This window comes from Podarcis pityusensis, assembly GCF_964106645.2.
Source record: "Podarcis pityusensis genome assembly, chromosome: 11".
NCBI lineage: Eukaryota > Metazoa > Chordata > Lepidosauria > Squamata > Lacertidae > Podarcis > Podarcis pityusensis.
The window spans coordinates 42,966,922-42,979,810 of record NC_138036.1 but is presented as its reverse complement, the minus strand read 5'-3'; the positions used below and the strand labels follow the sequence as shown (position 1 = coordinate 42,979,810).

Here is a 12,889-nt window from a genome sequence, read left to right as displayed (position 1 = left end):
AATAATAGATGGAAAGCACTCGCGTGATAGCCAATAAATCCTTTATACCGCAGTGTATCACACAGTTCAGTTTTTACAGTTCTTACATGAGTGTTTGTAAGAGCATGTCAGATGGAACATAGTTGAGGTCAATACAAAGGCATTTTCCATTACAAGACAGCTCATTTAGTTGGAGAGTACAACAATGTAGTAGTAGTAGTAGTAGTAGTAGTACATTATTATTATTATTATTATTATTATTATCATCATCATCATCATCATTGCTTTATATTCCTTCCTTCCAAAGGGGCTGAGGGCACAAACAAATGAATAACAATATCATGAAAAACAATCACATTTTCTCAGGCAGTGATTCCAAGATTGCCAAGAATAAATAGCATATTTCAGCCATCAAATGCCTGGTTAAAGAGGAAAACTCATAAAAACTATGAATAGAGAAGTTTGTTTGTTGCATTTATAATCTGCCCTTCACCACATGGTCTTAGGGTACATAAAAGGATGTAATATAACAATCTGAAATATACAGCATAAAACATGTAAGCAGTAAATAAAATCACCGGCACCCTTCACATTACTTCATCCTTCCTCCAAAGGCTTGGGTAGAAAGGTGTGTCTTAGCCCGCCAAAGAAAAGCATGTATTGTCAGTGAAAAGTACACCTCAGAAGGGAAGGGCATTCCATAGCCTGGAGGTCACTAAAGAAAAGGCCCCCTTTTGGGGGTCAAGAGCGAGGCGCAGGTCACATGACTCACCTGTGAGCATGTCCCGGGAGACGTGCGTCCCAGTTTTGCATCAGAAAAAGTTTAAAGGTATGGCCTCACCTGCTGAGGGATGCATAAGTCAACATAAGCCTCTTGAAGTGGCAGCCAGTGCAGATCTTGTAGGACTGATGTAATGTGAACCCAGCCAATGACGCCCGGTAGCTGCTGGCTTCCACCCAGTTGCCGTTTCCAAACCATCTTCAAAGGCAGTCGCACATAGAGTATAGTACAGTAGTCCTGTCTGGAAATTACCAGGACATGGGTTACTGTGGCCAGTCTTTCTGTCTGGAAGGGACCATAGCTGGAAATAGACACTTCTAACCACCAAGGCCAAATCTGGCCTTGAGTACCTGTGCTGGATTCAAGAGGTGTTCCTCTTGGGGAGTGCAACCCTCTCCTGAAGGGAGTGTCCCTGCTTCACGGACCCAAAAGCCCAGCACCTTCATATTGTCAGGATTCAGCTCCAGTCCGCCTCTTTACTATTTCCAGGCAACGGTACAGTACCTGAGCTGCCTCTCCCGATTCAGAAGGAACAAAACGTTAGAGCTGGGTGTCACCAGAAGACTGGTGGCACCTCATTCCAAATCCCCTGAGGACATTTCCCAATGACTTCATATATCAACAACACATGGAACAAGACTGAACATGGTGGACACCAAAATTGATTTTCATAAGGTTGAGCAATAGTTTCCCAATACTACTCTCTAGAAATGACACCCTGGAGATAGGACTGGATTTCCTGTGACTCTCACGCCCAACCCAGAGCTGCACTGATACTGTAGTCAACGGTATTGATCTCTACTGAGAAGTCAATGAGAATCAACAGGGCCACACTCCTCCTGTTCCACTTCTGACAAAGGTCATCACAGCTCCAGTGCCACACCCAGGCCTGACGTCAGACTGAAATGTGCCAAAATAATTCCCTCAAGTATACTTGTAGTTGAACCACCACGTCCCTTTTGTTTGCCTTCCTCCAAAAGAAGATATTAGTGACTGGGGACTACTTTTTCAAAACTTCTGAGGCCAGGGTGGTTCTCTGAAGTGTGTTTGAGGGACAGTGCACCACTGCACCACTAAGGGCAGATGATACTTTTCTCCACACACCCTGCAATTAGGTCTTCACAATTGTGTCTGTGTGAAGACTTTACTTGTGTTGTGTTGTCTAGTGAGCCCATAGAAAGTTTTTCAGAAGCTTTGGTGTGTATTTCTTTTTTCCCCTGCCCCCATCTCTCTCTCTCTCTCTCTCTCTGATGGTGAGCCCAAATTAATTCATGTTTTCCTCAAGCCCGTATATTTTATTTACGGCAAGCAAGACAGCACAGCCATGATTTTACTGCAGAGGGAAGCCCGGTTTTCAGAGTTCTCTGCCCGCCAACTTGAGAGCTGTTGTATGAGGATGAAAATAAAGGTTGCGGCAGCTTGTGGAACAGGAAGTACTGGGACTTCAGCAATCTGTTGCACAGCCGTAAGAACCATGCTGGCTTCCTTTGCCTTTTTTCAGAAGCCATTTTTGTACTAGCAAAACTACCACACTGCTAAACAAATCTGTATCAGCAGTGTTGAATTCCTCCCGGAATTTAAGGGAAACACAACAAGTAAAATGGTTTGCTTGCTGCTGCTTTGCCTATTACCTGTTATCCCTAGGAGAGGGAAGAGACCAGTTGGAATCAGCAAGAAGCTGCAATTTAAAAGCCTGTGTAATGCAACACTTTGTGGAAAGGAGTAGCTCAGGGAAACCTTTGGATCCCAGCCAATTCTGTGTGTTCCTCCTGAACAGCAGTCTGCTTGGAAGCCTCGACAAGATCGTGCCGGCTGGGGCTGATGGGAGTTGTAGTCACACGGATTGGGGGGCACCGGGTTGGGGAAAGCTCCTCTACAATGTCAACAGGCCGTTTCATCTAACACACTTCTCAGAAGTGGAAGATAGTTTTGAGCTTTAAGCAATTCCTTTTCATGAACCTTGCCTTCATCCTTTGCCTCAAGAGCAAGCCATGTTCAGCATGGCTATAGAAACCATGGTGTGTGTGTGTGTGTGTCACTGTGTTTCCCTTCCTTTGTCAAGAAAGATGGAAAAATATTGCAACCCGGTGCAGAAAGTGATTTATTCCCCTGCTGATAACTGAGATCATCCAGCATTCCAGACAGGCACAGCTAATGGATGACTTAACCCTCACCCAGCAGCTGATTACAGGTCCTCAGGAGACAGCAGGCAGCTTTGTCTCTGTGTGAGACTGTAAGAAAAGCAGGCTTGTTTCTATCCTGTTTTAGTGTTGTTGTAATTATGCCGAGAAGTGGAATGTTAAGGAATGGGTAGTAGCATTGCAATTAACCTCTGCAAATCTTTTTTTTCTTTGGAAGACTGGAGTGGCGGAAAGACTTTAATGAGGTCTGCTCCTAGACTTGTTTAGAAACTACACAATGTGTATCTTAACATTTATTTGTTTTTAAAGCTGCTAATGTACAAACTGGGGTCAAATTGCCTTGTTTCTCTCTCCTCTTTTTTCCTTCCTAATTTGAAATGGTACCCTACAAAAAGGAATGTTGCATTAAAAAAAAAATTATATATTTTTCCATTGGCTTGTAAAATGGCCATGCTCGCTAGGGCTGATGGGAGTTGTAGTCCAAAACATCCAGAGGCCAGCAGGTTGGGTAATACGGGGCTTAGAAGCTGCCAAGGTTGTGGTGGGCCTAAAGAGCACAAGGGTTGGTTTCTAAGCCTGTGATCAAACCATATCCTGCAAGCCCTGCCCCAACACAAGATGTGTAGGAAGTGAGGCTTGGTAGAACACGAACATAGTCTATGTTCACAGAGGCATTTTTGTCGTCAAAGTCACTTGTTTCACTATATGCCACAGTATCAGAAACTGGCTTTAGGAGCAAGCACTTGTGACCCATGGCTCAGGTTGAACCCTGATGAGGAGTGCCATGGGCCTCTCTCCACTGTTGATACAATCCTGAGATAGTAGAGTTGGCTGTGGCAATTCAGGATACAGGTGAGATAGGCCCTTTTGCAGTGGCACAAGATTGGCGGTTTGTTTGTTTTTTTAAAAATCCCTTCAGATAGAAAACTAGCACATCTGGGAGAGATGTTCTACCCTCGCCAGCTTCCAGAGCAGCTAGTTTTCAGAGGTGTGTTGTGACAGCAGTACACATGTATACAAGGCAACACTGAAAGTGTGATTCCTCATCTTTAGTTTGAAATTGAACCATTTTAATACATTTTATGCTGCACGTGTAGACCATACCTGGGTTTAAAACTTAGGAGTGTGAAGCAGAAGACAGTTGGTCCCCTCCCTTTTGCAGTAAGGATATAGGTGACATAAGGAACTTAGTTATAACAGGTCCCTCTAGCCCAGCAATGTCACCCTTGATCGGCAACATCCCTCTGGGGCCTTGGGCAGAAAGACATCTTTCACAGCACCCGATTAGGTCAACAGGTCTTTAAACTTTTTTTTTAACTAATAAACAAAGCAACTTTACTTTTCTACATGTCTGCCTCTGTGTTTAAGAAATAATGTGCACGTATTTGCATTTTGTTCTTTACTTTTCACACCCAACGAGATACTGAGCGCTATTTGGACTTACTGTTTCCTAAATACTTCCTCCCCTTTTCCAAGCACTACTAGTTCGACAGCAAGTAGCTGCGATACAGAGTTCACGAAGGAGGATGAGCAAAGGCTGAAGGACTACATTCAGCAGCTGAAGAATGACCGGGCAGCTGTCAAGCTGACCATGTTGGAGTTGGAGAGCATCCATATCGATCCCCTCAGCTATGATGTCAAGCCTCGCGGAGACAGCCAAAGGCTGGATCTAGAAAATGCTGTACTCATGCAAGAACTCATGGCAATGAAGGTATTTCATTTAGGGACTTATGAACAGAGCTGTTTCGGGGTTTCCGGTTTTTAAAATGTAGCTACAGTATCTCTCGTTACCTGAAAAGCATTAAATCCTAGCAACACCCCCTAAAAACCTTGGCCCAGAAGACCCAGTGCCTTAGAAGGAAGAGGCCTGAGGGCACAAAGTGTGGAATCCATTGCCCTTTATAGCCAAATATTAAGGAGCTGGCATTATCAGCTACTCTCTGAATGTTGCGCAGAACTGTGTGAAACTGCAGTCTACCATCATCTTCTGTGCTTCCCCACCAGGAGGAAATGGCAGAGCTGAAGGCACAGCTGTACCTGCTAGAAAAAGAGAAGAAGGCTCTGGAGCTGAAGCTGAGCAGCCGGGAAGCTCAAGAACAGGCATACCTGGTCCATATCGAGCACCTGAAATCGGAAGTGGAAGAACAAAAGGAGCAGAGGATGAGGTCCCTAAGCTCAGCTAGTAGCGGCAGCAAAGACAAGTCCAGTAAGGTGAGGTGCTGTCGTGGGTCTTCAGGTGAGAACTAATTAGAACCTCAAAGTCCTTAGGCAGTATTCCTGTGAATACCAGGGATCACTCACAGGGCAGGAGAGGAGGAGGAAAGACAGGTGCATCTATGGGGAGCATAATCAGGTGTAGGGGGTATCAGTCAAGGAGTGAGAGTGCTATATGAATGGAAGCAACGTGAAAAGATGTAGGATGTGCTTGGGAGCAAATGGGGAATATGCAGCAAGAAGGTGTTGCAAATTATTGTAAACATGTCTCTGGGTTTCTTACGACCTCCACTTGCTATGCTTTATTTTTCAGGAATGCACAGATGGCACCACGGCATCTTTAACACTAGCTGAGTTGAAACCCTACAGTGAAAGTGAACTGACTACAGAACTGGCAAATGCACTTAGGCGGTAAGCAAAATTTTCATGATATCGTTCGTTTGGGGCTTTAAATCATTCAGATACCAAGCGATCGCACTTCCTTGCCCCTCTGCGGTTTTCTAAGAATACCTTTCCTCCTTTACTTTTCTTCAACACTCATCAACATGGTCCCTTCAGGTTTCTTCAAGCCTCTAAAGATAGAGGGCTTAATTATTGCCGCTAATTCCCACATCACACATGAAAACCCTGAGGCACAAGAATAGCTGACTGAGTTAATGAAAGACCCCAAGGGAGACACGTTGCAAATCTGGGAATAGCATTTCAATGTCATCTCCGTGACAATTAGACTTCCTGGTTCTGCATTAATAGTAGCACAAAAAATAACTGAAGACAAGGACTAGATCAACAGAGGAGTAACTGGACAAAGGTCCCCATCTCGTCCAGGAAATGTGTAGGATTGCCCCAAACAGCCATCCCAGTTCAGGTACCACCCCTTCCAATTATTTTGTTCATTGGTTGAATAATAATGGAAAAGCATCTACTCATCTGCTCATCTGTGCTGATTGAGCTATTTCTTAAACCACGAATAATACTACCTTTTAGAAAATTCAAAAAGCAAATAGCTGAACGTTTTGTTTAGAAAACGTTGGAAGCTGGAAGGCAGGCCTAGAGGCAATGCTGCTACCATTTGCTGGCAGTGCATCTGATAAACAATATCAAATAAAAGATGAAGTTGTAGAACTGATTGACAAATTTAAAAGAAACAATTCACCCAGGCTTGAAAGCATTCACGCCAGAGGTTTCAAATTGCTGGGCTATTAAGTAATTCCATAATGTATCACTGGAATCACTGACCTGAACTATTATCTGACCTGACACCAGTTGGTGTGTTTTTTTTAATGGATCCAGGAAATTACAGACCCTATAAGCCTAACTTCCTTCCTAGCTAAATTGGTGCGAAGTGTTAAGGGTTAGACTTGTTAAACACTGAGTGAAGAAAGGCATAATGCAAAAAGAGGGTTCAAAGCATGTTCTTCAGCCCTGATGCTAGACTATCTTCATAAGCATGCAGTGTATCTATTGGCAAATGGAACTCTGGTACAAGCCCATCAGTTCTGTTGCTCCTGCATTTGCTAATGATGTTGCCTCAAGCTGGTCAAAATTAACAAAAGGCCCCATGACTGGGCTTCATCTGTTGCATGCTTAGGGCAACCTTTTACTGTCACAAGCATGGGATTTGCAGCATAACCCAATGCATGTTTACTCAGAAATAAGCTCCACTGTCTTTCAGGTAAACGTCCATAGGTTTGCAGCCTAAATACATCAAAGATCATTGCAATTATAGGATCAGTACCCGTCTTATGTACTTTTTTATATATAAAATAAAGTGATTTTTTTCGTTAATGGAGATTTAGTCTAATCAGTGCAGTAGACAAAACAGCAAAAAAAACCAGCCCTTTGTAAACTGCCCAGTGCTTCTCTTTAAACCCACTTTCCTGGGGTTTCAGGAGTAGTGCAGAGCTGCTTGCAAAGGGCTTTCAAACAGCCCTGCACTTTGCTATGAAGTTCCGACAACTGGGCCTTCAAAGTGCAGCATCACCTGACATCACTCTCTGCCAGGGGCTGGGAAGATTTAAGATCTGACCCACTGTCCAGAAAACCCGCCCCTGGTCTACGGTGATATGTTACATGAGTCATTGAAAGCCTTGATTACCACTTTGTTCACTTGTCAGAGCAAGCAGGGTCCATCAGTTGCCCCGGCACTCTAGCAGATTATGTCATCGCTTCTGCTCTTTAAAAGAAAAGTTCAGGAGTTGCACTCCCTAGTGTTTCCCTAGCACTACAGACAACACTTTTCTGCAGTGTAGTAAAATAAGTGAATATCATTGTATGGTGGTTTCTTGCAGTAGAAATAAAGGCTTTCTTTGATAATTCTGTGTATTTCAAAACATGTGATGTAAGATTGCTTTCCTATTTGGAAAAATTACTGTTTGTTGGAGCCTTAAATGTCTATTCAGACACTCGTCCCTTTGAGGTTACTGCAGCTTATTTCCGGGGAAGAGGGGACAGGACTGCAGCCTTAAGCTCTAGAATAAGTTCAGCACCGTTCCTTCTTGTAATGCTTACAGTGCGTTTTCCTTGCTACACATAGACAGTGATCATTTGCTTCACAGACTCCCCCATTTTGCCTCTTGGGCTTCATCCTTAATAAATTCCCCAACAGGTCACGAGCTCTTACAGCAGTTACTCCCCAGGGAAAAGGAAATGAGAGAAATGTCCTGTAGGGAACAATCATGCACTGGCAAAGCAGAGGATGAGATGACCTAACAGAGGCTTTTTTGTGAGGGTGGGTTGACTCGGATTTCTAGGATTCTAGGAAAAATGGATGAGAAGAAGGGAGAGATTCAAAAACTCTGCCAATCCTTTGAAACAGATAGGAGTAAATGGGAGTAAATGTCTCCCCTCTCCATCTGCGACACAGGATTTTTTTGAGCTAGAGACAGAGATTGTATTTTTTTGAAAAAAATTGCATCATACATGATTACTGAGTTTAGCAAGGAGAATACAAAGGTATTCAGATTTACTTCCCCAGTTCAAATCTGGAGCAGATAATTATTGACCAAAAGCCAGTCCACTTAAGGGTGAATGATGTGAACAATTGCATGAAGTGCAATGATTTCAGCTTAACTCCCTGTGGAATAGTATCTTAGGTCATCCATGCTGCTTGGCTAGCACAGACTCGTCACAACCTCAGCAGCAAGACCAATAAGTCATGGAAATCCGGCTTCTATACTGGACATTCAACAGAGTAGGAAGCAGTAGTGCCGCCAGTAGCTTAGAAATCCCTATGTTTAAAAGGTTAAATTATGACTCTTGAGATTTTACTGCTACTGCTTTTCATTGATGGCATTATAAAGGTAAAGGGACCCCTGACCATTAGGTCCAGTCGTGGCCAACTCTGGGGTTGCGCCGCTCATCTCGCTTTATTGGCCAAGGGAGCCGGCATACAGCTTCCGGGTCACGTGGCCAGCATGACTAAGCCGCTTCTGGCAAACCAGAGCAGCGCACGGAAACACCGTTTACCTTCCCGCCAGAGTGGTACCTATTTATCTACTTGCACTGGTGTGCTTTCGAACTGCTAGGTTGGCAGGAGCAGGGACCAAGCAACGGGAGCTCACCCCGTCGTGGGGATTTGAACCGCCGACCTTCCATTATATCCGGCCCCAAAACTACACACGCCTCTTTTATTCCTACTTAAAACAGCCATGTGGAGTAGATTGTTATCTTCATTTTGCCAACTGCAAAAAAAACTGATGATAGTGGCTCATTTACAGTAAACCAGTGAGCTGTAAATCAGCAGTGTGGCACATCAGGCCTGGGTGTCAAAAATACAGGCTCAGATCCACTCTCAGTAACCTTGCATAGCTCTCACACAAATCAGCTCTACCTTATCAGGCTAAAATTCCTCTGAGAAGTCTGGGGTACAAAAGTAGCCAATAATAAAAAGCAGCTGTCTGCTGCACCACAGTGGCTTGCTATAATAAATTATTTTCAGTTTAATGGTGGTTGTCTGGTCCTTTTCCTTCTCAGCAGAATGACCTTTATTGGGTGGGTGTTTGCTGTTTTGCTCTAGTGCCCTTAGTGATGCTGGCAAAAACTGGTCTAGGCTGGTGAAGCTCCTCTGTTATAAGACACAGCCATTCTAATAATGGGCTGCAGAACAAAAATCTTTGTATGTGCCTCTTTTAAAAACACAAGCATTTTGCGGGGATTAGGACCTGTTCAGTCGCTTTTCAGGAAGACAATTGATTTTGATGAGCTTGGTCCTCTCTTGGATCCCGGAAGTGCTTGAAGAAGCAAAACCAAAATGAAATACAGTACTGTACTGCAAACATACAATACCCAATTAAAAAGTGATAGCAAAAATTAGACTGCAGTAGTTACACACAGATGCCAACTCAGATTGTGTATTAAAGCAAGCCCATTGCTCCTCCCAAAGCATTGTGCTCACAGCTTCTTGCCAGTATTTATTCCACACTTCGCTCTTTCCATGACCTAATTACCGTGTACATTAAACAGTGGGGGCTCTGCTACAGTTCAGTGCCAAATCCTGAGACAGATTGTAACAGAGGCTATAGAGCACTTCTGATAATGACGTGGCCATCTGCAGGGTACAGGGATTCCTGCCTTTTCATTAATCCCATCTTTCTTCAACCTTTCCTTAGGCAAAGGGGGTCCCTAACCTATTGAGAGTTGAGATGTGTCATACCTTTCTTTGAAAATGCCCATATGCTAATAAAAGGCCACCGCATTTTTGCATAACTGCAAAATAGCACAGGCACTCTAAACCAGGACAATATTTCACATTTCAGCAAATGATTGAATTTACCCCTGTTATCTGGCGTTGAAAAATATATGTTTGTATTACTGAATTTGTAGGGAGGGGGGAGGAATGTTTGAGAAACACCTTCCAGAAAAGCGGGCATACTTCACAGAATTTTGCAGATTTATTTCGGCTATCATGAGAATACTTGTGCAATGGATGTTTGGGGCTGGGGAGAGAAATATATTCTTTGACACCATACTTTGATGCCCAAACCATGTCCTGATGGTGAAATACACTCTCGCTAATGTCTTAGCTGTACAGTGTGATTTAAGTTTTATTTAGGAAAACAGAAATGCAAAGCACTTAGTTACATGAATCTACCATTAACAAAAGTGTATTCTCTTTATTGATGACTGAATAACGGTTGTTCTGTAAGTATCAGCATTAGTATGAAAATGTTTTGTGGAGTTGATGGTAGCTGATGCATCTTTGTGTTTGGTTTCTATTGCCAGGCAGGAGGATGAACCAGTGCTTATGGGAGAAACTGTAGGTGGAACATGTTACTCGCATGTAGAAGGGCCCAGGTTCAGACACTGGCATCCTCCAGGTAGGAAAGGCTCTTGTCTGAACTCTGGAGCGCTACTGCCAGTCAGAGCAAGATACTTAACTCAGTAGTCTTGACTCACGCAGTACAACACAGGTTTGTCTGTTCAACAGCATGATTATAGTTGAACAATGCCTTATTGTTCCATGTTGCGTGTCACTACACAGAAAGGAATGATAGGTTCGTCACTCACGAAATTAAATTTGGTTGTTGAAATAGGGAGCTACAGAGTGAGTAACTTTTTTTCCCAATGCAGGCAACAATTTGCCTTTAATCCAGGTTTGTGGTTTGCTGGAAAAATAGTTCCCCAAATCCATAGTAGGTCAATATCTTTATTAAGCTGACAAAAAAAGAGAGACAAAATATCAAGAAATCTTTGAAGTTTTCCAGGACACTTCTTTAGGCGCGGAGCGTTATGCAAAGCTGGGATGGGAAAGTAAAAAAGCCAGCTTAGTCTTAAAAGCATAAAGACCACAAAGGTAGCATTCTTAAGAGTGTGGGAAGAGGTATCAAATTTCATATGTTATGCAACTCGCCTCGGTGCTATGCATTTTCCAGGTTATATCTAAGACGTTCTAAGATGATTCCCAGTGGCTGATTTTTGAAAATATAAAAACCAGCTGTTCTCTGGATCTGGAAAGAGCACTTTATAAAATACATGTTGTTGAATCTATGTGTTTGGGTAAAAAGCTATTATTATGAAAATAAATTTAAATGGGACTCAGAAAGCAGCAAATCTTGGGAGTACTGCACTCTTGCAGTTTCATGTATATCTTCTAGCTTCCGTTCTATAGAAAGGAACTTGAAGATCAGTGGAACCCAGGTCCTGAGGGTATTAGATCTTATAGCTCACTAACTGATAATATTGTTGGACTCAAACTCTCACTAACCTCAGCCAGCATGGCCATTTGGTATTGTAGTTCATCAACAGGTTAGCTATTCCTCATAAAGAAAGCTTCTCTCTTAAGGAGACACAAATATTCATCCAAATGTGTTTTGATTGCCAGTTTTAAGAAACTGAAATTTCTCCCAGGTTGTTAGGATACAACAATTGTTTAGATATTTTTCACGTATGACACAAAGCTGCCTCTTTGTCTATCTTACTATTTATTATCTCGCCAATTGAGGCCCACTCCCCATGCTATATGTTTAGCAAGTTGACTAGTGATGACTATTTTAAGTGCATTTCCAACACAAATCTCTTTTTTTCAAAAAAAAAAATTCTTTTTGCTGATCTCTCAACTTTAAAAAGTATGTTTGGTCACTCTTCCTGACATAGTGGGACAGTGCCACCTACAGGCCAGTCTAGGACTATGCGCTAATTAAACTCTTCCCAATGGCTTGTTTTATAGGTTGCAGTAAGCCATGTTGATTGTGCTTGCACAAACTTCATTTCTCATCTCCTTCAAAGTGGCACCCGTCTCTCAGAGACTTTCTGCAGTGTTGCTGAGTGCCTGGAAGCCATTCCATATCACTGATCTCACTTGTCAAGGGGAAAGAGAGTACTTTTTGTACCTCCCAGGCTTAGAACCATTTCCTCCTCTGCAAAAATCAGAGGTTGCCTTATCTTAGAGAAACCATATGAGAGCCCTTATTCTGAATGTCAATTTCAACCTTTCACAAGCTAAATTGTGCGACGAAAACACAAGTTAAAGCTAGAACGATGATAAAGAATTCTTAAGTGCCTTTTTGTCTCTGCAGAACAGCAAAATAGACTTGATTGTACTGATCACATCTGAGATGCTTTTACCTTGGGGATGGCTCTTGTTAAAGAGATCTAGGAGAGACCTTCTTATGAATGCTTCACTTTAGACCCAGCTACTGCAGCTTCTCGTATTGTAGGGCTAACGTGCAAAGACTTGGATCACACAGGAGAAAACTGTGTGGTGGCTCCTTTACACAACATCAACCCTTGGGAGGGTTAACACAAGTGTGGGAAGTTAAGTGCCCTTGTGGCTCCTTGACTCCAAGAGTTACACAACAGCAGCTGCAACTTCCAGTTGTGTTTATGCATTCCCTACCAGTGATTTTTAACTATTTATTCATTTGTAAAACTCAAGGTGCCATACACAATCTCCCCACCCCACCCCATTTTATCTTCACAACCACCCCATGAAGGATATAGGTTGAGAGTCTGTATCTGGACCAAGGTTACCCCTTCCTGGTCCTAATCCTCCACTTTCAACCACTACACCACGCTGGGTCTACTCATCCTTCATGCATAAATGTGTAGTGATAAATAATTGCGCTTTGTGCTTTTCAGAGAAAAGAAGCTGAAAGGCAGAGTGCAGGAGTTGGTGAGTGCCTTAGAAAGACTGACAAAGAGCAGCGAAATCCGGCACCAGCAGTCTGCAGAGTTCGTCAATGACTTGAAAAGAGCAAACAGGTAAAGGATCTCGCCCACCCCTGGCCAAGTGGCAGTACACACTAGAATCATAGAATTGTAGCTGGAAGGGACCCGT

General features: G+C 43.0%; 1 protein-coding gene and 1 long non-coding RNA gene across 5 annotated transcripts in view; one reads left to right on the top strand and one right to left on the bottom strand.

The window, feature by feature from the left end:
- MCC (MCC regulator of WNT signaling pathway) overlaps positions 1–12,889 on the top strand; it is a 206,757-nt gene that overhangs the window by 188,297 nt on the left and 5,571 nt on the right. For all 4 annotated transcript variants that reach the window (XR_013977152.1, XM_080972405.1, XM_080972406.1 and 1 more), the window contains 4 exons: positions 4,378–4,612; positions 4,906–5,112; positions 5,429–5,526; positions 12,691–12,813. Coding sequence is in view for 3 of the 4 variants with exons in the window: in XM_080972405.1 (XP_080828531.1) it covers positions 4,378–4,612; positions 4,906–5,112; positions 5,429–5,526; positions 12,691–12,813 (663 nt within the window). In the remaining variant the exon portion in view is untranslated. The remainder of the gene's footprint in view (positions 1–4,377; positions 4,613–4,905; positions 5,113–5,428; positions 5,527–12,690; positions 12,814–12,889) is intronic.
- LOC308458361 lies at positions 25–4,371 on the bottom strand. Its single transcript, XR_013977278.1, has 2 exons — positions 821–4,371; positions 25–289 (listed from the first exon to the last, which is right to left on the bottom strand). It is a non-coding gene; the product is annotated as an uncharacterized lncRNA (long non-coding RNA).